The following is a 26909-nucleotide window of genomic DNA, read 5'->3' on the forward strand; positions in this document are numbered from 1 at the left end:
AACGACAGGGCGGGAACGCTGAGTTGAAGGAGGAAAGAAGTCATTGAAAGGAAGGCGGAGGGAGGAGTGGAGGCATTCAGCCGGCTCTGTCGGGGACCTAGGACAGGGGCTGCAATCGCGCTCAGGGCTTCGGGGGGACCGCGGCTCCGCCCCCAGGACCCTCTCGCCGGCCGGCACAGCGCCGGCGGCAGGTCCCGGGCCCGGCCGCGGGGGGTTGCGGGGCGCCGGGCCCGTCCAGGCCCCGCCCCCGGCCCGCGCGCGCGCGCCCGTCCGCGCCCTCCCCGCCCCCGCCCCCGCCCCCGCCCCCGCCCCCGCCCCCGCCCCCAGCCGCGGCGCGCGCGCGTGCCGGTACTTCAGGCGGGAGCTGCAGACGGCGGCGCTGCGGGCTGGAGCGGTGCGAAGGGCTAGAGCGCGGGGCGGCGGGCGGGCGAGCGAGCCAGAGCAGGAGGCGCGGGCCGGGCCGGGCGGGGGCCGCCGCCGCGCCGCCGCCCCGTAGTCGGCGGCCGGGCCGCCGTGCCGAGCTCCAGCCGGCTCCCGCCGGCGGCCATGGGCGCGAGCCGCGGGCGGTAGCGGCAGCGGCGGGCCCCGCGGGCGCAGAGGCGCGCAGCCCCGGGCCCTGACGGCCGCTAACGGCCCGCGCGCCCCCTCGCCGCCTTGCTCTCCCCGCGGGGCATGCCCGCCGCCCACCGCCCGTCACCCGCGAAAGGCATGGCCACTGGCCCGGGAGCCCGGGGCCCTCGCTCTGCCCGCTGATCGCGCCCCGCGCTCAGGCGCCGCCGGCACCATGGGGTGCAATATGTGCGTGGTGCAGAAGCCGGAGGAACAGTACAAGGTGATGCTGCAGGTAGGGCCGCCGGCGGCGGGCGGGCTGAGAAGGGGCGCGGCCCGCTGTGGCCCCAGGCGGGGCGGGCCGGAGCCCGCTGCCCTCGTGTGTGGCGGCGCCGGGGGGCGTGGACCGGGCAGCGCGCTCGGACCCGACCTCAGCCGGCGCCCCAAGCGGGCCTCCTGCCCGTGCGCGTGCCTGCGTGAGTGCGTGCCTGTGCCCGTCTGTGTGCGCGGAGGCCCAGCCCCGCGTGTGTGCACTTTCTGTGTGGACCCTGCGATCTGTCTAGAGTAAGGTTCCGCACGGTGAGGACTGAGACCCGGGCCTTAGCGGAGGGAGGCCAGTGGCAGAGCCGGGCGCACGGACAGGTGCTACACCAGCGGCTGGGGTGGAACTCTGGATTTGGTGGTGAGGACCGGAAGCAAGTGTAGCCGGGGCGGGGGAGCCCTGCAGGGGCTACCCAGACGAGTGGGAGGGAATTCCCCAGACACCGCGGCCTTCCGCTCGCTGCCCTCTCCGTGCCCCCCCATTCTAGCCCCCCCCCCCGCACTCCTTTCCCACCCCTCTCTCTTTTCTCTGGTTCTAGCTGTTTGAGAACCTGGCCTGGGAGATCGCCATTCTCCTTTAGCGAGAGAGGGTTCTGGGATTACCCAGCCCAGTGTCAGCTCCAGGGCTGCGGGAGGAGGTGGCTGGGCTGTTGAAGGGGCACAGGATCCCATCTCACAGCTTCTTTTCCTGCAATCATTCCATCAAATGACAAGCAGCTTCTTAGTGGCGGAGTCTCTTCACTTTCTTGGAGAGCAGCTGGTGGAGGGCTTCATTTCAGACTAGCCTCCCCAGGCTGTGTGGAAAGGGGAGGGCTACTGGAGCCTTGCCACAGGACTGAAGTGAGCAGTTGGTGGGAGGGGACGCTGCCTTCTGGGAGGCTCAGTTTGGAAGAAAGGCTTGAGGCAAACCTGAGCGGGAGAATGCCAGCCTTCCCCACCCCCAATGAATGGACTTGGGAAGGAAATCCGGGGAGGGGCCCATCAGCCACCCTCTGTGCTCCTCTGTGCTCCTTCCGGACCTGCAGCTGCCACTGATCGGCGCCCCAGGGGTCACCACTCCCCTTTAAAGCTCCTGCTGAACTTTGGACACAAACCATCACTTTCCTTATCCCCCTTGGCACCAGCTGAGATGGGATGGAGTTAGTTTTAAGAGAACCCTTCTTTAAAAGGAAGGGGCAACAAAAGGGGATTGAACAAACAAGATATGGAAAGCAGGGAAAACCATTAGATGTCTCAGGTGACTTGGCTTCTGGAGTGACAATGGATTCCTGGGCACAGTAAGGAAAGTGTCCCCAGGCTCGTGCCACCTCTCAGAGGAGAATGAAACTCTTGTCCTGAAAGATCAGTCCACTTCCCAGACCCTTGCCTGGATCCCCTCTCCTTGTCACTGGTGCCCTTCGTTTCAGCTGGCACCTCTCCCTGTCTCTCCTTGCCCTCACCCACCTCCTGAGCGACCTGGTCAGCGCTCACCATGGCACCTCAACAAGGTCAGAGACCCCACCAAGACATGATGCGTGGGGCTGCCTCTCAGAGAAATGTCTGTGTGTAGCACCAAAAAAACAAAACCAAACCTGTTGCCATCAATTCCAACTCCTAGCAACCCTATAGGACAGAGTAGAACTGCCCCGTAGAGTTTCCAAGGAGCACCTGGTGGATTTCAACTGCCACCCTTTATGATTAGCAGCTGTAGCTCCTAACCACTAGGCCACCAGGGTTTCCATGTGTAGTACAGTTTCCATATAACTCTTCCTTGGTCTTGAGGTCTGCGCCCCGCCCCTCCCCCCAATTAAGAATCCCCAAATCTATCCTAGCCTGGAGTTCCAAACCCTTTCCTCCCAATGACACATAGGCACTTTTTTTAAGTAACAGCTTTATTGAGATATAATTCACACACCATATGGTTTATCCATTTAAAGTGTACAATTCAGGGATTTTTAGTGTATTCAACAGAGTTGTGTAACCATCACCTCAATCAGTTTTAGAACTTTTCATCACCTCTAAAAGAAAACCCATACCCAGTAGCAGCCACTTCCCATTTCCTGCTAACGTCTCCCCGGCCCTCAACAGCCACCAGCCTACTTTCTGTCTCCATAGATTTGCCTGTTCTGGACATTTCATATAAATGGAATCATACAGTATATGTTTTTTTTCTTTAATCTGGCATCTTTCACTCAGCATAATATTTTCAAGGTTCATCTCTGCTGTAGCAGAGATGTATCAGGACTTCCTTCTTCCTTCTGGCTTAGTAATACTCTGGTGTATGTATGTGTCATTGGCTTAATCCATTCATCTATTGATGGACTCTTGGGTTCTTTCCACCTTTTGGCTGTTGTGAATACTGCTATGAACATTCTTATACAAGTTTTTGTTTGAACACCTGTTTTCAAATTCTTTTTGGCATATACCTAGGAGTGAGATGGCTGGGTCGTATTATCATTCTATGTTTAACTTTCTAAGGAACCGCCAAATTGTTTTCCATTCCCATCAGCAAGTCACAAGGGTTCCAATTTCTGCATATCCTCCCCAACACCTGTTGTTTTCAGGTTTTTCCTGATAATAGCCATCCCAGTGAGGGGTGAAGTCGTATCCTGTGGTTTTGATTTGCATTTCCTTGAAACCCTGCTGGTATAGTAGTTAAGTGCTATGGTGGGCAGTTTGAATCCGCCAGGTGCTCCTTGGAAACTCTATGGGGCACTTCTACTCTGTCCTTTAGGGTCGTTATGAGTTGGAATCGACTCAGTGGGAATGGTTTTGGTTTTTTAATAACTAATGAGACAGCATCTTTTCAGGTGCTTGTCAGCCACTGCAGTAGTGTCTTTGGAGAAATATCTATTCAAGTCCTTTGCCCGTTTTAAAATTGAGTTATTTGTCTTTTTGTTGTTGAGTTTCAAGAGACTTTTATATATTCTTGATATTAGCCCCTTATCAGGTATATATGGTTAGCAAATATTTTCTCCCACTCTGTATTTTGTCTTTTCACTTTCTTGGTAGTGCCCTTTGAAGCACAAAAGTTTAATTTTTATGATGTCCAGTTTTTTCTTTTGTTGCTTGTGTTTTTGGTGTCTATATCTAAGAATCCTTTGCCAAATCCAAAGTCATGAAGATTTGCTTCTATTTTCCTTCTAAGAGTTTGATGGATTTAGCTCTTATATTTAGATCTTTCATCCGTTTTGAGTTAGTTTTTACATACGGCGTGAAGTAGGGCTTCCACCTCATTCTTTTGCATGTGGAGACCCAGCTGTCCCAGCAGCATTTGTTGAAGAGACTCTTGTTTCCCCACGGAATTGTCTTGGCATCCTTATGAAAAAATCAATTGACCGTAGATATATGGCTGTATTTCTGAGCTCTTAGTTCTGTCTCACTGGCTTATATGCTTGTCCTTATGCCAGTACCGAACGGTTTTGATTACTGTAGATTTGTAGTAAATTTTGAAATTGAGAAGTATGAGCTCTTAAACTTTTTCCATCTTTTTCAAGATTGTTTTGACTGTTCTGGTTCCCTTAAGTTTCCATATGCATTTTAGGATCAGCTTGTCAATTTCTGCAGAAAAGCCAGCTGGGATTTTGATAGGGATTGCGTTGTATCTGCAGATCAATTTGTGGAGTGTGGACCATGAACATGGGATAATTTTCCATTTGTTTTAGGTCTTTAATTTTTTTCAACAGTGTTTTGTAATTTTCAATGTTTGAGTCTTGTGCTTCTTTGTAAAATTTATTCCTGAGTTCTCAACAACAAATGAAATTCAACAATTATTCCTGAGTATTTTGATCTTTTTAATATTATTATCAATGGATTTGTTGTCTTAACTGCATTTTCGTTTTGCTCATTGCCACTGTACAGGAATACAATTGATATTTGTATGTTGCTCTCACATCCTGCAACCGTGCTGAACCCGTTTATTAGCGCTAATAGTTTTTTAGTAGATTCTTCGGGGTTTTCTATATACAAGATTATGTCATCTTCAAAGAGACAGTTTTACATTTTCCTTTGCCATCTGGGGCCTTTTATTTCCTTTTCTTGCCTGATTGCCCTGGCTAGAACCTCCAGTATATGTTGCACAGCAGTGGGGAGAGCAGAGTCCTTGTCTTGTTCCTGACCTTAGGGGAAAACATCTGGCTTGCTGTGAGGTTTTCATAGATGCCATTTATCAGGTTGAGGAAGCTCCCTTCTACTCTTAGTTTGCCGGTGTTTTTATCATGAAGTGTTGTTGGATTTTGTCAAATGCTTCCTCTGTTTCAATTGAGTTGATCTGTGATTTTTGCCCTTCATTCTACTGATACGGTGTATCACAGGTACTTTAAACACAACATGTCAAAGCCTCAACTCTATTTCTATCACCCAGTCATGTCCTCTTGAAACACCTAGCCAGGTATGCGTGGGCAGGGGGCTTGGAAAATCAGAGAAGGCCCCAAGAGGAGATGCTGGAGCTGAGCCTTGTGTTATGAAAAGGAACTCACCAGGTTACAATGGGTGAAAAGAATGAGGAAGCATCATGCCCAGAGCACTGAGGCACAAAACCCTTTCTGGAGCATTTCCTGGTGCTCCTGCCAGTGTCTGTGTCACTTCCCACAGGGCATTGAACTTGTCTCTAGGCCTGTTTGTTCCCATGCCAGACCAGTCTTCCTAAGTTCGGTGTCCCCTCTCTGACACTGTGACATCCTTGCTTGCAGGCCTGCACACAGTAGGTTCTCAGTCAATCTTTTATGAATGAAACTGGCTTCCAGTCCACTTAGCTTGTTCCTTTCACAGTCTGAGATGACCAGAAGAGCTGGGAGAGGCTCCTCAGAGGACAGTAGAGCCCCCACCCACCCAGCTGTAGAAGGAGTGAGCTAGAAGCCAGTTACATTCGTGGGACACAGCGGGGGACCCCACAGACTAGTGCTGCTGTAACCCAAATACCACAAGTGGGTGGCTTTAAATAACAGGAATTCTTTTTTTTTTTTTCACAGTTGTGGAGACTGAAAGTCCACATCAGGGTCTGGGCTGTGTTAGTTCTTTCCTTGTTTGTAGCCCTGGTGGTGGTCTTTGGCTCCTTGGTGATTCTCACATGGTATCTGTCTTCCAGGTTTGTGCACGTGTCTCTGTGTCCATCTGCTCTCTGTATAATGCAGAAGTGATTAGATTAGAACCTGCCTTACTCAAGTATGATCTAATTAGCACAACAACCAAAACCTACTGCTTTTCAGTGGATTCAGACTCACAGCGACCCTGTAAGACAGTAGAACTTCCCCCATAGGGTTTCCAAGGCTGTAAATCTTTCCGGAAGCAGACTGCCACATCTTTCTCCTGCAGAGTGGCTGGTGAATTCCAACCTCCTAGCTTTCGGTTAGCAGCTGAGCACTTTACTGTGCCACCAGAGCTCCTTAACATAACAAAGAAAACCCTATTTCCAAACAGGATCACATCTACAGGTATGCGAGTTAGGATTCCAACCTATGTTTTTGGGAACACAATTCAGCTCAGAACACAAGGCCTCTGCCCCCTCCTTGGGGCCTTTTGAAAATGAGGGAGACCAGCCATGAACAAGGAAATCAGCCATGCTGGGGTAGGAGGAAGGCCAGTGGGCCATGAACACACTTCCTCCAGAGTGGTTTTTGCCACCCCGTGTGCGGGGAGCGGAGGCATCCTGGGGGCAGGCTTCGGAGCCTGTCGTTCCAAGGGCAGGGCCAGCCCACACTCGGCACTTGGGAAGCAGTTGGCAAGTGGACGAACGAAGGAGCCTGGGATTCCGACAGCTGCTCATCTGGACAGGTCCTGGCACTTCGTACCATTGCTCTGAGATTTTAAATGCCCTTACCTCAGGATCCACTGAGGCAAAACTCAAGAAAGCAGCTCTGGGGTGGCCTGGGGTGGGGGTTGGGCAGGGAGGGGCAGAGGGGAGAGATGACACTGGGGGTGAGAGAAATGGTCACTGTCTTGATTGTGGTGAGGTCTTCCCAGGTGTATGTATATGATATAGCAATACCGATCAAACTGCGCACTTGAATAGGTGCAGTTGATCACGTGGCAATTATACCTCAATGAAACTCTCAAAACATGAGCTGCATGTTCACACACACTAACAGAAGGAAAAGAGGGTACGTGGGGGCGGCAAGCCCAGCCCAGGTGTCGAGTGGGGGTAGAAAGCAGGTCCTTTCCTTCCTCCTCCCCAGCAAGGGAAAGCAGTGGGGTGTGGAGATTAAGGGTGGGGCAGCCTAGGTTCATTCCTGGCCCTGCCAGTGACAAGCTATGGCCTAGGGCAGGCCACTTAACAGCTCAGTGGCTCAGGGCCTCAGTTTTCTCATCTGTTAAGTGAGAATAAAAAGAGCAGCTACCTACTTAGGAAGCCAGACCCTTACGCACTCAGCATAAGGTCCCCGGGATCTCCTTTGGCGTCACCAAGCCATTCTGTGGGTGGTTAAACTACAAAAAACCAAACCCATTGCCATGGAGTTGATTCTGACTCATAGCAACTCCATAGGACAGAGTAGAACAGTCTCAGAGGGGGCACTGAATTTCTCTTAAGGGTGATGGAAAAAATTAGAAATAATGGTGATGTTTGCACAACATGATGAATGTACTTAATGTCACTGAATTATGCATGTTGTCTAAAAACAGCACGGAGGCGTCGTCATTCCTCCTCTAACTTCACGAGGAGGAAGGAGAATCAAGATCAACAGCCCAAGGCTGATTCCTATGAGGCTGAGGTCAGATCAGACATGCCTCCTCTCTCCGCCATCTTTACCAAGTCTGACATGAGCCATCCCTCTCATAGCACTGTCTACTTCTCTGCTGGATTTAAGAACTCGTTGCAGTGGCCACATAGAACGCACAGGCCACACTCACAATTATGCGGTTTATTAGGGAAGTAACAGGTTACAATTCAGGTCCAGACACACTCAGGAAACACTTCTTCCATCAGGACAGCCTCTGCTCAGCCATGCCCACAGGCACACCTCTCTGGCACTTGGCCTTTGCCCTGCCTCAGGCAAGTGTTACAAAGCACTTTTAGTTCCGCCAACAAGTGCCTGGAGGCACCCGGCTCCACCAGTAAGCCTTGGCTCAAAGGTGCCCAGCCCTAGCTCCATGGGTTGGCAAGTCTAGCTTCACTAAGTGCCCGGAGGAACCCTACTCCACCAGCAAGCCTCCTCCCGAAGGCACTCAGCTGCTTTCTCCCTCCATGGGACGGGAAGCCTACCACGCCATCTCCTGCCTGCCTCCTGGCTCTGCTGCCTCTGCTGCTGTTGTCTCTGCCACTGCCTCTCGCCATCTTGCTGTCTTTGGTGTTATAGTTCTCTCTGTGGCCGAGGAGGGTCTCAGCGCAGGGATCCCAGGTCCAAAGGACGTACTCCACTCTTGCCTGTTCTTTCTTGGTGGTGGTGAGATCTTTCCTGCCTCTGGGCTGGCTCCTTTTAAGCCTAGCAGGATGGCAAAACTGACCAATCACCTTGTTAGGGTTCCATATACCTTATTAGCATGGTCTCACCCAGTCACTTGGGTGGGAGTTACAAGACCATGGTGAGAAAGGCCACACAGAAGTGGTCCATTGCACCGCATTTAGCAGCCAAGTGCTTAATCACTGTGCCACCGGGGCTCCATCCACTTGTCATAAAAATACCAAAAAATGAAACTCACTGCCATCGAGTTGATTCTGACTCATAATGACCCTATGGGACAGAGTAGAACTGCCCCACAGAGTCTCCGAGGAGCACCTGGTGGATTCAAGTTGCTGACCTGGTTAGCAGCCATCTAACCACTACGCCACCAGGGTCATTAGAGGGGTGGAAATTAGATGAAGAAGGCCTTATGCATGCCTGTGTCATAGTGATGAAGAATGTCCGATATTGTTTTGAGGGTGTCTGTATAACAAAAAAAAAGGAAGGAAACAACATGAAGAAAGGCCCTTTGGGTTGTGAACACGTGTGACGTGTAAGATCAGGGAGGAGGTGGACAGTCACAAAGGTGAAGGTGTATCTGGACCTTTCAAAGGACAGGCGTGAGAAGTGGGGGTCAGATGCTGGCTTTAGGCATTTCTCTCTGGGTAGCATTCGTTCTACCATGTCCTGATGCTGCTGTGTGCAGTGGGAGCAAGAAGCACAACACAAAGACTCTCCCGCACAGACGGCCACGCTGTGTGCCAGCCAGACTTGCCCTGGGGCAGAGGCAGGAGTATCTGCAGGGTTAGAGCCTGGCATCTGGGAAGTGCAGGCAGAGACCCTGAGGTAGATCTTGATGAGGAAGAACTTCAGAACTTTCATGCCATGGTGTGGAGTAACCCTTGCCCCCAGGTGCCCCTTGAGGCAGTGTGTCAGCGGTGGCAAACTCACCCGGGAGGCCAGCTGTCCCCGGAAAGGCAGGAGAGGCAGGCTGATGGCTCGGATGTCAGGGCACCCTGGGCCATGCTGCACTTTGGGCCCCTCTCCCTCTGCAGCTTCCGGGTCCGCTGGGCTTCCCTCGAAGATGGGCTCAGAAATGCCCTGGGCTTCACTCAGACGGGGCTGCATTTGTTTCCTGGACAGAGTACTACAAACTAGATGGCTTAACAGAACAGAAGGGTACTCTCCCTCAGCTCTGGAGGCCTGGAGTTTGAATTCAGGGTGTTGTCAGGGCTGTGCTCCCTCTAAAGATCTAGGCGGGGGATCACCTGGCTTCTTGTTTTGCTCGGCTTCTGGGATCCTAGGTGTTCCTTGGCTTGTGGCCACATGACTCCCATCTCTGCCTCTGGTCTGACATGGTGTCTTCCCTCTGAGTCTGTGTCTCTTCTCCTTTTTTTTTTATAGGATACCACTCAGATGGGATTAGGGCCTACCCTGCTCTGGTATAACCCCATGTTAATTTAACTACAATGACCCTATTTCCAAACAGGGTCACATGCACAGGTACAGGGGTTAGGACTTCCACTTATCTCCTTGGGGGATACAATTCTGCCCATCACAGGGGCCACCTCTCCCCCCAACCCACTTTTGACTGGTTGCTTCATGTCAGATATCATTGCTATAGGCCCAAAGCAGTGTGTGGCTGGAGGGGGGAGCCAGGGGAGGAGGTGAGCCTGTGGGTGGGGAAGTCCTCCCTGGCTCTTTGAGACATACACTGTGGGCCAGTCTAACTGAGGCCCTTGTTAAAATGCAGGTTCAGATTGAGCTGGTCTGGGGTGCGGCCTGGGATTCTGCATTTCTAATAAGCTCCCAGGTGTGTCAGTGCTGTTGGTCCACAGAGCACACTCTGAACATCAAGGACCTAGAGTAGGGACGTGGCATGAGTGGACAGAAGTCCCAAATCTCATAAACCTCACTGTGGGGAGTGGAAGTTGTTACAGGGAAGGGTCCAGGCCTCACCCCAGCCCTCTCAAACCCAAGTGGTGCTCCAAGGAACATACTCCTTCCATGTCATGTGTTGTTGACTAAGCCTTCTTCTCCGCCACTCACACCCCTACCAACATGCACGCAGCTCACACGGGCACCCGGACACGCCCAGACATGGGCACCCGGACACGCCCAGACACACACACCCGCTGCTAAACTGCTAGGAAGGTGTCCGTGGGAGGCCTCCCTGGCTTTCTCACTCCTCTGCCCTGGGCACAGAGGTATGGGGTGGATGCTGTGACTGAGCAGGCATGTCATTCTGTGGGCCAGTCACACGTTGGTGGGTATACTGCTGAGTCCCAGCTAGAATTCTCATCGCTTAGTGAAGGCGTTTGGCAACCACTGCGAAGTAATTTGATCAGACAAGGATCATCATTGGACACTAAAACCATAAGATTGTTGGGGAACGGGCTATACACACAGTCTCAGAGCATTACCCCCAAATTGTGACTTTGAGAGAGAAGAATGTACCTTTACAGAGAGATTTGGCAGATGCCATCTTGACCACATGATCAAGCTGAGCGTCACCAACAGTGGACAACCTGACCTGATGTGCCTCCTGATGTGATGAGGGGGGGCAGGGAGGAGGAGGACACAGCATCACCTGGGCAGTAATCTTGCTGAAAACACTTAACCTGAATCCAACAATGTGGAACTAATCAGGCAGACCCAGACTCAGACATTCCACAGCACAACTGCTCTGGATTCTTCTAAAAGGTCAATGTTATGAAAGTTATGTATACAAAAGAGGCTAGATTGTTCTGGATTAAAGGAGACTAGAGGCGTAACAACCAAACGTAATGTGTGTGAGCCTTGATTGGAGCCTAGATTAAAAAAAAGAGCTATGAAGGACATTATTGGTATAATTGGAGATTTGAAAATGAGGGAATCTTAGGTAAGGGTGTTGTATCAATGCTAAATTCTGCTGGGCCCCGCCCCCGCTCACTACCACCGCGGCCCCTGCCCACTGCCCATTGCATGGTTGCAACCCAACTGCGGCTGCGCCAGCCTGCTTTGCACCCGTGTCCCAGGCCAGCTCTCACCTGCCCCCACATACCCCCCACGTCTGCGTCTGTGTCCCCTCACCTACCTCTGTGTCTGCCTCGCCTGTCCCTGGGTTCCTCCTGCCTGTCCCCTGCCCCCACTGACTTCCTTACCTGTCCCCATGTCTCCCTCTTTGGCATTAGGAACTTTTCCATCTACTGAACCTCCCGTCAGCATTGGGTAAAACCCAAACGGAGCGCTACTCGTCCTTACCACCAAGTGGTCCCGGACTATTCTCTGCACAGGCTCCCAGGGGAGCCTCTGTGCAGGCAGGGATCCCAACTCTCCCCCCGCCACTGTATCCCCACCCAGACAGCTGGATGTCCATCGCTCACTGCCCCCACTGCTGCTCTGGATAGGTCCCCACTCCCTCTTCCTCCAGGCAGCCAGGGCATAGCTCCCTCAACTTGCCTCCCCTCTTGCTGGCTGTCAGCTCACTCTCCACTGCCAGTTCCCCCTCCACCCAGCTTGCAAGGTCAGGTGCCCAGGTTCTGTCCTCCTTGTCTACACTCACCAGCCCCCAACGCTGACCTCCTCCAGCTCATGCCTTTAAATCTAGTCCTTGTTGAATTCAACAGCAGTGATCACCTGGTAACAAGAGACACACTGATTTGGTGGCTTGGGTTGGAGACACATGTAGGCCAAGCAACGCTGGCGGTGTCAGTAGGTTCAGGGACATCATGGTTGAGATGACATTTGCATTGAATGAAATACTTTAATTTCCTGCCCGCCCCCACCCTGAGTGCTCCCCTAGGCATCCTCCCTAGCATGGCTGGCTCCTTGTTGTTATCGGGGTTTCAGTCCAAGTGTCAATTCCCCAGAGAGGACTTCCCTGACCACTTGATCTGTTTTCCACTGCACCGAATGCTGTTGCGAGAAAGCTGTTTGCTTGTTTCTTGCCTGAGTTCTACCAACAGACACTAGCTTCCCCAAGGACCAGGTTTTTTTTTTTTTTGTCACATTCACAGCTGTACCTCTAATTTTCTGGGCCTAGAATGAAATGAAGCTTTGCCCCAGTCCCTTCCCACCTTCCAGTCAGGGCCCTGGGGCCAGTGGCTGGGGGGGAGTGCTAGATTAAGTCAGGCTCCAGCCCTGTCCTCACAGCCAGAAGCAATCTGCCACCCTCTCCCGAACACCTCCACCCATTTCAACTCAGGCCTCTTTGGCACCCCAGGAAGGCCACTCCCCTTTCTCCTCTGCTTCCTGGTGGTCTCTACCCACCCCCACCCCCGCCCCCCGTGGAGAAGCACAGAGAAGCCCATTGGAACAGGGAGTCAGTGAGTCACTTGTCCTGGCTCTGTGAGGATGCAGCGTGACCTGAGGGCCGCAGTGTCCCCCTGCGCCAAGCTCCCAGCCTGTCCCCAACCCCCACTACCCTCCCCAGCCCCTGTGCTGGTGCTGGGCCCTAGTCCTGCAGGTGATGCATTCGGCCCTCTCTCCCTCCTGCTCATGCATCCTTGGCTAACCCCGATGGGCAGGAAGGTCCCCCACAACCCAGGAGAGCTTGGTCCCTGACCTGCCCAGGTCCCCCCAGCCTCCAGGTCTCCCTCGCACCCCTGCCATCCTGACTGGGGAATGGTGTCTGCTCAACCCTACCCCAGCCTGAGGCCCCTGAGGCTGGCTGGCCAGGTCCTTTTTCACCCTTCTAGAGCTGGCTTGCCGGTGTTCCCTGGTGCAGGCATGGGCTGCTCAGCCACTCGTGATGGGGACTGGGGTGGGAGCTATGGCTTGGCCACCTCCTTCCAGGTAGGCAGGTCTTTGCCTGGTCCTTGGAGCAAAGGCTGGAAACCCCTACCCCGACCCCTACCCAGGGGCCTCTACTCTCTCTGGACCTCCGGGAACCGCCTCTTCCCGTTTTCACAAATGGGGCCACTTGGGACAAAGGAAGTTCAAGGCAGTAGAGGGCGAGAGATTGGTCCCAATATGAAGTCCCATATGACTTCACCTGCCACCAAGGGGCCTGAGCCCTGAGGTTTTGCACTGGCTACATCCCAGGCTGGGGTGACCAGGCGCACAAACCAGTTGCCACCAAGTCCTTGGGCCTTGGATAAACTGGGGAAAACTCCAAGCATGTGGCAGGTAACATGGTGTTTTATGTTTCCTTTCTGATTATAAAGGAGCCGTGTTAGCCAGTGGTTAAACGCTTGGCTGGTAACCAAAAGGTTGGCAGTTCAAACCCACCAGCCAGGCCATGGGAGAAAGATGTGGTAGTTTGCTTCCATAAAGATTTGCAGCCTTGGAAATCCTATGGGGCAGGTAAATAAGATTCATTTTAGGAAAGTGGAGAAAATGCTGTAAAGATTTAAAAATAAAAATCACCTATAAGTGCTGTCTCCCCCAGGTAACCAGTGCGATCATTTTTATGTGTTCCAGAATTTCCTTCTACCCTTTGAAAACCTGTGTGATGTTTGCTGCCTACACACGTGCCGGTGAAGAACCATTTAAAGCCGGTGGGCCACTCTCTGAGCTGGCACAGGTCCTGAATTGGCAGCTACAGCCTGCTCTGTCCCGGCCCCTGCCAGAGCCCAGTGCTCTCATATGTGCCGGGCAGTAGGCTTGCACAATTGGGGTCACACTGGCTGGAAGCAGGGCTTTTTGCTTAATATCTTATCAGAGTTTTCCCATGATGCTTTTCTTTCTCCTTTGTGTGGCTCACTTCTGCTAGGCTTTTGGTGATGCAGGGGGATGGACTTTGTTGGCTTAGGCAGGCCCTGTGTGTCTGTACCCTTTCTTCTTTTTTTAAAATGGTAATGTGGTAAAATATATATAGCGGAAGTTTGCCATTTAAATCATCTTTAAGTGTACAACTCAGTGAGCAAAAGGTAGTATATACATAGAAGGGAGAAAGCTGTGATATATGCTCCAGCAAAGATGAACCTTGAAAACATGCTGAGGAAAACAGTCACAGAAGGACAAATACTGTATGATCTCACTTTTTTTTTTATATATAAAATGTCCAGAATAGGCAAATCCATAGAGCCAGAGAGCCAATTACTGGTTGCCAGGCGCTGGGGAGAGCCAGCAATGGGTAGAGAGTGCATAATGGGCACGGGGTCTCCTTTTGGGGTGATGAGAATGTCTGGAACTAGACAGAGGTGGTGGAAATTGCACAACATTGTGAATATACGAAATGGTAAAGTTTATGTTAGCTGTATTTTACCACAATTAAACAAAATGCTGCTGTGAACATCCGTGTAATTATTATTATTATTTTAGGATAAATTACTTAGAGCCCGGATCAAAGGGTATGAACATTTTCAAAGTTCTTTATTATTATTGACAAATTACCCTCCAGAAAGGGTTTACCGTTTTACATTCAGGAATCAGATTCAGACTGAGAGAGTGTCTAGAACGGTGATGGGGTCTGGCAGGATGAGGCACGTCCAGTACCAGGGGGTCTGGAGGCGGCCACTGCGCTTGGGACCAGCACGGCTGGGCTTGTAGGTGCCAGAGGCACAAGTGGATAGCCTCAGGGTAGTGGGCACTCCCTGTGTGCAAACAAGAGCCAGACAGTTCCCAAGTGGGAGTGGAGGGCCACTTACGCCACATCTGAGCAGAGTGCAGAAGAGACACTGAGGGGTGAACAAAGTCACGGCTGGGAAAGGTGGTGTGCTGGCAGGGTCCTGTGTTGTCCCTGGGCGGCGGGATCACAGGAACTTCTTTGTGCTTCTCTGTTTTCTCAGTGTGGGACTTGGAGCATGTGTGACTTTTGTAATTAGAAAGGAGATGTAATCAGTTTGTGCAAAGTTGATTGTGCTAGTGTAGAGCAAGCTGTGGGGATTTGGCTTGGCAGCAAGCTCACTAAAAAATGACTAGAGCTAGTTTCTACCGAAGAATAAAGCGTAGCACATGAAGTGCTGGAAAGACAAGGGTCATTGGCAACTGGGGAGAAAGGGGATATGGGACACTTGAGTGGCCTTCAGATATGTGAAGTGTTGGCATATTGAAGATAAAGTGGATTTCTTCTAGATTGTTCCAAAGGAGGCAGGTTTGCACTCGATGGAGGAAACACTTTAATAATGACAGCAGGCTGCGTCAACAAGTCCTACTCTCCCTATACCTGACGTGCTCCAGGGTCTTGGATTCCTTCTGGAAGAAAAAGAAGACAGGCCCCACTCTCGAGTAGCCCCTGGCATGGTGGGGGACACAGACTCAGAAGCAGAGCCTGATGGATGCGGAGAGCTGCCCTCAGCTGACTGGCCACCCCCAGGGCCTGGACTCCCCTCCAAGCTGAGACCCTGCTGTCCTTGCTGGCCTGGCTGGTGCTCTGCACGGTGACAGCCTGTCCCTTCTTAGCCCTTTGACTTTCTTTCGGGCTGTCACAGGTCAGAGAATGTGGTCTGGTGTGGAGGCTTTTGGGTAGGTGGCTGAGTGACTTGGATGGCAGTCAGCCTGCAGATCGTCGTGAAGCTGGAGAGGGTCCTATTTATGCCACGTTTATGGCGTTCTCTCCAGAGATTGGAGGAGGGGGGCTTTGATGGTGGCTCTTGATAGCGGGGATAGCTTGGGCAGTGCCTCAGGGTATGTACGCTTGTACACAAGTGTGGTACTTCAGCCATGGATGGATACGCCTGGATACCTGGCTGAGAGCTGGGTAGCCATGGTCGAGCAGATGCACTGTCCATTTGGCGTGCTGTCTGGCCCTTGTGTCTGAGGACTCTGGCCACAAAAGACTTCCTAGAGGTCCCTTTCTCCGTTTCTGTGCTCTGTGGACAAAGTGCAAGTGCCTAAGCCCCTCGGGTGACAGCAGGTGACCTGTGGAGTTTTCCTGGGCTGCGGCCCTTCATTAGTCCCAGACACAGTGAGTGAGTGTGAGTGCAAGGTAGGAAGTGAGGAGCAGATTCGAGGAACAGTACAGTCTAGTGACAGCCTCCCCACACCGGGCAGGCAGGCAGGTAGGCGAGAGCCGGGCTGAGGGAGAGAAGAGGGGATGCAGGGCTCAGCAATGGGTAATTTACCAGGAGCCTGGATGGTGCAAGTGGGGTCGGGTGGTGTATAGGGGTATATGTGGGATATGGTGTGTGGGTATGGGGTATGTGGTGTTGGGGAGTGTGGAGCTGTGGGGCGGGATGTAGGGTGGGGCTGGGGGACAGAGTGTGGGCTTTGGGAACACCAAGAGCTCCACCTGGCCAGCTGGAAAAGGCCCTCCTTTCGAGGGTAAGTGGTGTGGGCTGTGGGCATATGGGTTGGGAACTACATTTCACTCACATCTCATCCGCACCTCTAGGCTCCCATCCCTACACACACCCTACCCACCCTACATCCCGCGCCACACTCCCCAACACCGCATACACCATACCCACACACCATATCCCACCATATACCCCTATACACCCCACCCCACGCCCACTGCCACAGCCCTGGAAGCTTACCACTTCCTCCTCCTAAATATTTGCCCCATCTGCCCCTGCCACCCAAGCCATTAGGTTTGAACTGTGTCCAGCAAACAGAGTAGTATAGGATATCATTTTAGCATCACGTGTGTACTTGCTACCAGCCTGCATTCTGGCCTTTTTGGCCTCTGTGTTTTCCTTTAAACCAGTTTTAAAACAGATGCAAAGAGTACACTCCTCCCTGACCCCGTACTTCTTCCCTCTCCAGAGGGCCTCCTGTTTTTCATCCTAGTGCATTTAAGCTACTTGTGCTGGTAGCAAATGCGTGTTTCCGATCAACCACACAGACAAATATATCACGATGTTTTGTTCAATCTGTGCTACTGTTTTTTGTTTTTTACTGTTGATGGACGTCTGGCTGGTTCCAATGTCCACACCCCCTTAGATGATTGCACAGCACCAGCCATTGCAATTTGCTGACATCTGAGGGTCCTGGAGTGGCATCTTGTACCATCTTTTCATGTGTTTATCAGTCAATTTGGGCTCCCTTTTCTGTGAACACCTGTTGATAGCCTTTGCGTTGTAGGGATCTTGTCTGTTGCCTGTGCTTACGGTGTCTTTTGTTGTATAGAAGTTTTACCTGTCGAATTTCTCTGTCTTTTCTGTTATGGTTTGCTCATTTTTTATCTGAATTAATTCTTCCCTATCTCAGCATCGTAAAGATATTGTTCTCTCTTCTCCAAGTTAGGCAGTCTTACTTTGTACCTTGAGGTCTTTAATCCCTGTGGACTGTTTTGGGACGGGGGAGTTGGGCCAGGGTGTCAGTGGGGGAGGGAGTAAGTGGTGATGGGATTCTGGGTGTCTTCATGGGGAACGTCCACCGTGTGTGGCGTTGGCGTGCAGGGCTGGTGGAGGGGCATCGGGAGGGGAAGCAGGCCTAGTTTTTAATGAGTTAAGTTCAACGTGCCTTTTTGACCTCAGGATAATAAATACTCCAAACTCATCACTTTCTAATTATTTACCTATGTTTATTGTTATCTCTGCTCTGGAGCTGTGAGTGGGCAGTCAATGAGAGGAACATCTCAGCGGTGGGCTCTCTCTTCCTGCTTGACAGCAGGTGCAGGGCAGGGCATCGGAAGATGAAGGGGTCACAGTTCCAGCCTGGCATCGCACTTCCTGGCTTGTCCCCTGTATTTCTCCATCTTGTTGGTGGCACTTGCCCCTGGGGGCCCACCACCCTCATTAGCTCCACCCATAGGTCCGTCTCTCCTCTGCATCTCCCAGAGGGGCCTGCAGCAGAGTGGGTGAAGGCACAGGCTGCTTGGCGGCCACAGACCAGCGCTCTGATTTGAGGTGCTGGGTCTCTGTGCTGTGCCCATCCCCCTCTGACGTCCAGCCCACCCTGCGCCTGCCCCATTGCCTGGGCCCAGTTTCCATAGCAACACTGCTGCAGTAACGATCCCGGGGAGAAAGACATTCCTGCTGTTCTCTTGTCACCTGAGCATCCCCCAGTGTGCCTGGAGTTTCCCTGGTGGCAAGCAGGCCCTCCCCCGCAGAAACCCTGAAGACAGCTCTGAGCCCTCCTGCCCTGCCTACACCTAAGGGCAATGAGGGGCTGGTAAATGGTCCAAAACAAAAAGCCCTGATTTGGGGCATTCCGTGGTGCAAATCCTCCCACCACAGCCCGTGTCAGGCTGCTGCCGTGATCTCACTGTGCGTGGAGCACGGATGGGATGCGCAGTCGCACACTGCTCTTGAGTATTGCACCACATAGGCACAATAGCCGGAAATAACCCCAGAGTAGAGATAAACAATAAATTAATTAGAGAGCAATGAGTTTGGAGTATTTATTGCCATGGTTTTTGACATAATTTATTTCATCGCAAGTTTATAGAATTAAAATCTTAATAATGGCTGCGTTTAACACCCAGCACACAAAATTCTGACAGTTTTAACAGTCAGTCCTCACAGGCCGGTTCAGGTCGCCTCCCAACCATTCCCTTTGTCTGCAGCCTTTCCCAGGCCACCTCCGTGCACCCTCCTAAGCCTCCAGGGGGCCCTTCTTCCCAGTCCTGGCCATGCGCCCTCAGTTCCATTCTGCAACCACCACAGACTGACGTTCTCACACACTCCTCCACCCACCAGCTTGTGACCTTGATTCAGTCCCTTCACCTGTTGAGCCTCAGTTTCCTCATTTGTAAAATGGAGGGAATTAATAGTATCTCCCTCAAGCTTATCATACAGCCACGAGAGCCACTTTTTGGCCCCTCTCTTAGGCTGCCTGGCAATCCCAGGAGGCATGCCCACAGTTTTCTCTTCAGCGAGTTAGTCGTCACCTTGAGGCAGAGACCAGGCCCTTCAGCTTCTCACTCTCCTCCACGCCCCCATCTCCCCTTCGACACATGCCTGAACCCTGGTGGCTATCACCACCCATCAGAAGAAGAGTCAAGGTCACCCTCCCAACTTGATCTTGGAGGAGCGCAACAGAGTTGCCCGTTGAAGGTTTGTAGATTCTACTCCGGCACTGTCACAGAGCTCTGGAGGCCCTTCAAATGCTAGCTCTGGCCGCAGGAGAAGCGAGCCCTGGTGTGAGAGAAGAAAGCGTCGTGGATGGCTCCTGCTGAAGAAGGCACTGGAGGGTGTTCTAGAGTGAGGGCATAGTCACCAGGTCCCCATGGCCCACTGGGCTGGGCCCAGCCATCCCCGGACAGCATGGCATAGGTGGGGGTGGGCCAAACTGTGAGCACCATCAGGGGCTGAGGGCCCTGAGGACAGCCATGGCCACGGGCTGCAGAGCAGTAGTCCCCATGTCGAGGGGCCTCTAGAGGGAGTGAAGTTGGCCGCAGGCTTCTCATGGCCATGTCTCTGCCGCAGGTGAACGGGAAGGAGCTCTCCAAGCTATCTCAGGAGCAAACCCTGGAGGCACTGCGCTCCTCCAAGGAGCCCCTGGTGATCCAGGTGTTGAGACGCAGCCCCCGCCTCCGGGGGGACAGCTCCTGCCATGACCTGCAGCTGGTGGACAGTGGCACTCAGACCGACATCACCTTCGAGCATATCATGGCGCTGGGCAAGCTGCGCCCACCCACCCCGCCCATGGTCATCATGGAGCCGTACGTCCTTTCTGAGCTGTGAGTCGCCCTCAGGAGGGCCCCGGGCCCTGTCTTGAGAGGGCGTGACCCCAGGGCAGCTGGCCCCACGCCACCCGGGCTGTTGAAGCAGCACGAGCCTTCTCCTGGCTGCCCCTTAGCGGTCTGGAGCCCTTTCTCTGGGGTAGGACAGGCTCCTGGGCCTCCAGAGCTGGCTGAGGTCTCCTTAGGCTCCAAAAGGTCTGGCCCCAGCCTCAGGTGGAGCACCAGCTGATAAACAGGGCTGAGGGGAGACTGACATGCAGGTCCCCATTGTATCTACCCCCAGGGCCGAGGAGGGCGGACTGTCCTGGGACCTGGCTGCCGGGAACGTCAGGCTGAGGTCACCAGCTTCTCCTCCTCCATCCTCTTCTCTGCTGCCCCATCGTCTTCTGCGCCACCAGCATCACCCCTTGAATATTCTCGCATCCTTGTCTGTCCCATCCCTCCACCTGCTCTGAATTTCCTCCATCTCTTTGCCTTCTTTCTTTGGCGTACTCAGAAGAGGGCCTTTCGCCTGGGCGGGGGGCTCCTGACTGTGAGCTCTGACTCACCCCATCTTCGGGACCAGCTGCCGGGCAGTGGGCCCAGGACCCTCCTCATCAGGAGGTAGGCCGAGGGGCGGCAGGTGGCCAGCAGCCCCTCCTGGCCTCAGGCTGGAGAGCAGCCTCGGAGGTCTAGCGAGTCCCCACTCTGCTCCCACCAAAGTCCTCTGGGCCTGGAAAACTCCTGGGGGCGTTGTATGGGTGGGAGGGCTGTCAGGAGCTTTGCAAAGTGGGTGGTGGCAGGTGTGGTTGGAGGAGCCTGGGGTGGGGGTGGGGCGGAGAACCCAGCACGACTCTAGGGTCTCAGTGCAGACCCTAACCATGCCTGTTCAAGAAGCATTAATTGGTCTTTGCATGGGTGCAAGTAGCTTAGAAGGGGGAGCCCGTGAGGAAGCAGCTGGGCACCCACACCCTGAGGGTGCACCCGGCAAGGATCCCCATGCCTAGTGCACTGGGAGTGGCCAGCATGGCCTGTCCAGGAGCTGGGGCTAGGGCGTACAAGAAACCCTGGTCAGCCTGACCCCCACCTTCTCCTGGGCAGCCCCCCCATCAACCATGAGTATTATGACCCGGCGGAGTTCATGGAGGGCAGCCAGCAGGAGGCCGACCGTATGGACGAGTTGGAGTATGAGGTGAGGGGGGCAGCCGGGCCCGGAGCCAGCCTCCAGGATGGCACGTGCAGCCCTGCCCACCGCGGGGCCGGTGCTGGCCAGCACAGCTCAGCTTCGGGGCCTGGTGGCCTTCCCGAGTGCTTGCGGTTAGCGGGTGCGTCGAGAGCTGTCGGGGAGGACCCAGGGGAGGCCCTGCACTCGATCTGTGTTGGTTAGTCTGCGGGCCACGCATGTCTGTGTCTTGTGTGTCTCGTGTGTGTGACTTGGGCATTGCCTGGTAGGAGAGACCACTGAACACGAGTGCACCCATTGGGCTGGTAAGATGAATCCTCAAACCTGGGGGCTGGAGACTCAGTTAGAGGACATGAGGGGAAGGTGAGATGGTGCGAGGGCTGGGGGCTGTGGCTCCCTTTGTAGTACGCCTCTTGGTTCACCTGCTTCTGGGCTTTCCGCCTCTGCTTCCCAACACCCCCCCCCGCCCATGGCAGGAGGTAGAGCTGTACAAGACTAACCACCGGGACAAGCTAGGCCTGATGGTTTGCTATCGCACAGACGATGAGGAGGACCTGGGCATCTATGTCGGAGAGGTAGGCAGTGGGAAGGGCTTCCTCCCACGGGCCAGTAGCATGCCATCCTTCCCCTGAAGCCTCTGTGCACTGCTTGCCGGGGGTGCATAAGCTGCATGTTAGGACCCACTGCCAGGTAAAGGGGCCGCTGAGCACCCCGGGCAGGCTGTGAGGCCAGGCCAGGAATGGCCTCAGTCTGGGTCCAAAGAGGCAGCCTCCCACAGGAGCCCCAGGCCAGGGCAGCCCAGAAGGCAGGCTGAGAACAAGATAAGATGAGCGCCCTGAGCCAGCCTCTGTTCTTGCCCCCATGTCCTGCTCCAGGACCCCTCGTATTTGGCGGGGCTTCTCCTCCTCCCCCAGCTGCCTTTGGTGGATGCCTGGGTGTCCCTGGAGGAAGGGCAGCTCCCAGCTGCCCTCCACACTCTCACAGTACACTAATCAAGTTAACCTTCCAAATGGAAGCTCTCCCACTACCCACACAATCCCCTAGTGCCAATTCCCCAGCCTCCCAAAGTCCCCCAGCCCCTGGCTTCTGTGGGAAGGAGTGGAGGCATGCCAGCCGTGGACATGTAGGTGGTGGGGAGAGGCTGGAAGCTTATGGCTGGCAAGTGGGTGGTCCACACCCTTGTTTCCCAAGCTGAGGAGAGGCGACTAGCCAGACATCCACCGCTTTCCACCCCTGCTCCTCGGAGCTTGGAGGGAGCGAGAAGAGCCTTCTGTAGGCTTTGGGGCCCCCAGGTTAGGTTAGGTTGCTCTGAAACAGGGGGTGGCAAGATCCCATGTTGCATGTTCCCTGCAGGTAAATCCCAACAGCATTGCAGCCAAAGACGGCCGGATCCGTGAGGGCGACCGCATCATCCAGGTAAGTGAACCTGGGCAATGGGCCTGCCCACTAAGAGCCCAGCCTGCCAGGCATCCTGTTACTCCCCAGCCTGAGGCCGAGTCTGCCCTCTGTCCTGCTTAACTGCCTTGAGTAGCTCCCAGGTGGCCAGGGAAGAAAGCCCTGTGCTACCCTGGCCCTGCCCCAGCTCCCCTTTCTCCATCCCCTGGGCATGAGCACGCCTCCTCAGCTGCCGGGCCCTGCTCCCCAGTGTCCTTGGAGAACACACTGGGCTCTTGTATGGCCCGGGCCCTTTTCTTCTCCGGCACCCTCTACCTATTTACACCCAACCCGGAGCTCAAGACTCTGTCCGAGCCCAGAGTACTAGAGGGTGTAGCCTGCTGTGTTCAGGGCCTGCCCCTGAGGCAGCTCTGGCATCCTTGCTGACCGTACCTGGGCCTGCCACAGATTAACGGTGTGGATGTCCAGAACCGGGAGGAGGCAGTGGCCATCCTGAGCCAGGAGGAGAACACCAATATCTCCCTGCTGCTGGCCCGGCCTGAGAGCGAGGTGCGTGGGCCCCCTGCCTGGGGGCAAGTACACCCACACATCTAGGGCTGATGGGGGTGTGGGTGGGCGGCCAGGCGTGTGCTGGGCCTGTTTCCCTTCCGGCATCTGGTGGCTACATGGGCTGGGACCCTCCACACTCTGGGGGTGCTTGACTGCACGCTAAGGCCTAAGGGGTGGTGGGGCATCTGGGGAGGCCCTGGCCGTGGTGGGGACAGCACCTGGCCATCTGTGCAGCTGACAAAGCGCTGGAAGGACAGCGACCGGGATGACTTCTTGGATGACTTTGGCGCTGAGAATGATGGGGACCTTCGGGCTCGGAAGCTGAAATCCCCCCCTCCCCAGCCGGTGAGTCAGAGGGAAGGTGAGAGGGAGTGAAGCAGGAAGGGGCTGGGGGGCCATGGCTGGGCATGACTCAGGATTGGGACCTCTCCCAGCCTCCTGTGACACCCCAATCCATGGGTACCCAGCTGAGGTGGCAAATGTGGCTGTCTTTCTGCCCCAGCTGGGAAACGAAGAAGAGAAAGGGGCCCCCAACGGGGGACCAGGCCTGAGCAACAGCCAGGAGCTGGACAGTGGGGTGGGCCGGACTGATGAGAGCACACGCAACGAGGAGAGCTCCGAGCATGACATCCTCGGCGACGAGCCCCCCAGCATCACCAACACTCCTGGCAGTCTGCGTAAGTTCGGCCTCCAGGGGGATGCCCTCCAGAGCCTGGACTTGATGCTGGCCGAAGGGGCTGGCCTGGGCGCCAGTGATATCCCAGGCCTCACTGATGAGGAGTACGAGCGCTACCGGGAGCTGCTGGAGATCAGGGGCCACTTGGAGAATGGCAACCCGCTGGGCCTGCTCTTCCCACATGCCTCGGGTGGCACCAGCGCCCTGGACGTCAACCGCAACGAGAGCCTGGGCCACGAGATGGCCATGCTGGAGGAGGAGCTGCGGCACCTGGAGTTCAAGTGCCGCAACATCCTGCGGGCCCAGAAGATGCAGCAGCTGCGCGAGCGCTGCATGAAGGCCTGGCTGCTGGAGGAGGAGGGCCTTTATGCCCTGGGGGCTGGCGGGCCCCAGAAGCATGAGCTGTCAGACATCTCTGAGCTGCCCGAGAAGTCAGACAAGGATAGCACCAGCGCCTACAACACAGGGGAGAGCTGCCGCAGCACCCCCCTCATCACAGAGCCACTACCAGAGAGCCCCCTGCGGCGAGCTGCTGCCGCCGGCAACTCCAACCTGAACCGGACTGTGGCCGGCGCGCCCAGCACTGCCGTGCCCAAGGTGGCCCCTGCACAGGGGAGCCCCACCAAGTTCCGCTCCCTGTCCCGGGATGCTGAGGCGGGCCGGAGACAGCATTCGGAGGAGCGTGTCCGTCGCAGCCCCAAGATGGGGGTGACCCTGGAGCGAGTGGGCCCAGAGGGCAGCCCCTACCTATCCCGGCGCCACCGCAGCCAGGGCCAGGAGGGCGAGCACTTCCACAGCCGTGTACCACTGACCCCCTCGCGGGGCCTGGAAGAGTTGGCCCACAGCCCCTTGAGCCTGGCGGGCAGCCCGCGGGTGGCGTCTGCGGCTCCAGGTGCTGAAGCCCCCCGCATGGAGTGGAAGGTGAAGGTGCGCAGTGACGGGACCCGATACGTGGCCAAGCGGCCAGTGCGCGACCGGCTCTTGAAGGCCCGCGCACTGAAGATCCGGGAGGAGCGCAGTGGCATGACGACTGATGATGATGCAGTGAGCGAGATGAAGATGGGCCGCTACTGGAGCAAGGAGGAGCGCAAGCAGCACCTGATCCGTGCCCGTGAGCAGCGGAAGCGGCGAGAGTTCATGATGCAGAGCCGCCTGGAGTGCCTGCGCGAGCAGCAGAGCGGCGACAGCAAGGCTGAGCTCAACATCATCGCCCTGAGCCACCGCAAGACCATGAAGAAGCGGAACAAGAAGATCCTGGACAACTGGATCACCATCCAGGAGATGCTGGCCCACGGCACTCGTTCCGCTGACGGCAAGAGGGTCTACAACCCGCTGCTGTCTGTCACCACTGTCTGAGCTGGCCCCGAGCCCAGCGGCCCTGCTGGGGCCCGCCCCTCCCCCCCCCCGCCCCGGCATCTAGTGTGTGACCTGTGCGTACGTGCGCACACCTGTGTGTGTGTGCATATGTGCACACAGGGCTTTGTTAATAGAAGCCCCACAGGAACAGGAGACTTCTCTTCCTTTGCCTCCTTCCTTCTCACCAAGTCAAGCCACAACCTCGCTGCCAGTGTCAGGGGCAGACCTGCCAGGACCCCCTTCAGCTACTCGTGTGTGTGCATGTGTGAGACACAGGGCCACATGCATATGCATGCACACCTGCACACATACGCAGCGTTCATGGTGTGGGCACTTGGCGTTGGCAAAGTGCAGCTAGAAAGGAAGGCAAGGAGGACCATTGAGCACAAACATGAATGAATGTCTTTAGCTTCACGGCCTGAGCACAGGCCACCCTGCCCCCTAGGAGCCTTGGTGATTTGTAGACAGTGTCCCTGATTTTTGTGGTTTTTCTCCTTTTCTGTGCTTGCTGATAGTTGTTTTTCTGTTTTGTGGACCTGCTCTGGGGGTTGGCAGCTCCTTCGGGCCACCTGACCAAGTGTGACCCCCCAAGTGAGGTTGGAAAGGAGGTCGGGAGGGGAGGGAAGAGGGGAAAGGTGGGGTGGGAGGGGAGGGGTGGGGAAGGTTGGGAGGATCAGAAGCAGCTTCCCTTATGGCCTGCGCTGTGCGGTGTGGGGACAGGGGAGCCCTCTGCCGGTGGCTGTCAGAGATCTGAGACCACAGGCACTGAGGGTGCTGCGTGCACGTGCCCAGAAGATCTGATCCTGTCTGGGGTGGCGGCCTGAGGAGGGGCCGGGCCAGTGAGGAGCTATAGGAGCCTGGTGGCCTGAGGAGGGGCCGGGCCAGTAAGGAGCTATAGGAGCCGAGGCCCCTGAGCGGCAGTGGGAAAACCTCAGGCTATCCAGCTTGAAGAGGGCGTAGGGTGACAGGACGTGCATCATGGAGGGCAGCTTATGCTGCGTGACAGGTGGCAGTGTAGGTAGGACCAACCAGGAAGGCCTCGGGCCTTGCAAGTGTGGGCCAGGCTGCCTGTGGGGGGGGGCAGCACCTCTAGGGCAGCCTGGGGACATATATGTGTAGTGGGAGCTGGCATAAGGGAACCCTTGGGGCCCTTCCAGTTTGGAGATCCTAAGATTGGAGGCAGACAAGCTGCCCTGGCCCCGCTCCCCACCTGCACTGAGAGAATAAAGCAAGCTGTCTTTTTAATCTGTGGAACCTGGGCCTCCTGTGGTCATTCTTGGGTGTGTGGCTGTGTCTTGTACTGGGAGGGAGCTGTCTGTGGGGTGAGGACAGGGAAGGACTGGGGTTGGGTGAGGAACAGCAAGGTCCTTGGAATTCAGGGGCTCCCATGGCTGTTCCGTGGTACTCTGGGGGAGCTACAGGAGGGACACTGCTTCTCTTGGTGGCCAGGGCCACAGGCAGTGCCGTGGTGGCAGATGCCTGCGGTGGTAGCATTCTGTGGCATGAAGCAGAGCAGCAGTGTGGGCCCCAGGCACACCCACAGTGACTGCCAGAAGAGGGCGCCTGAGTCAGCTCAGAGGTGGGACATGGCTGGGGGTGGTGCTGAGTGCTGTTCTAGGCAGCATGGCTGCAGCTATCTTGTGGGTGGCACCTCCTGGAGGGGGCAGTGCTGCTGGGAAGGGGCTGTATCCCAGGGAAACGGGCTGCCAACAGACACTCCATAGTGTGTCCTTGGAGCCGAAATGGGCGAGGACACAGTCATGTTTTCTCTTGAATTTGGAAGTCATGAGGTCTGGGCAGGAGATGAGCCGTGGCCCTGTACTTGCAGGAGGGGATGTGTGTCTCGTGCAGCCCAGGGAACACCAGTGGGCCTTCAGGGAAGGTAGAGAATGGCAGGGAAAGGGGCTGGTCTGGAGCAGGGGGCTGGAGGCTGGGCTTCCTGTCATTCCCCCCTCCCCAGCACCCCACACTCTTCGGTGCTGGAAGCAGCCTCTGTACGTCAGAGGAGACACTCAGGCCTCATATAGACCCCAAGGAGGAGGAAACGCCCTG

At 55.2% G+C, this 26909-nt stretch overlaps 1 protein-coding gene across 2 annotated transcripts; it reads left to right on the forward strand.

Annotated features, from left to right (window-relative positions):
• The first annotated feature begins 577 nt into the window (after positions 1-577).
• PDZD4 (PDZ domain containing 4) lies at positions 578-25459 on the forward strand. 2 transcript variants are annotated; one of them, XM_049872725.1, is made up of 9 exons: positions 578-844; positions 19463-19716; positions 20003-20056; positions 20800-20890; positions 21358-21456; positions 22235-22297; positions 22724-22825; positions 23060-23170; positions 23328-25459. In XM_049872725.1, the coding sequence occupies exons 1-9, from the start codon at positions 785-787 to the stop codon at positions 24855-24857; spliced, it is 2364 nt and encodes a 787-aa protein (XP_049728682.1). In that variant the 5' UTR covers positions 578-784; the 3' UTR covers positions 24858-25459. The 2 variants fall into 2 exon arrangements, with proteins under 2 accessions (XP_049728682.1, XP_049728684.1); XM_049872727.1 differs by lacking the exon at positions 20003-20056.
• Positions 25460-26909: the final 1450 nt, after the last annotated feature.

This window comes from Elephas maximus, chromosome X (genome assembly GCF_024166365.1).
Source record: "Elephas maximus indicus isolate mEleMax1 chromosome X, mEleMax1 primary haplotype, whole genome shotgun sequence".
Taxonomy (NCBI): domain Eukaryota; kingdom Metazoa; phylum Chordata; class Mammalia; order Proboscidea; family Elephantidae; genus Elephas; species Elephas maximus.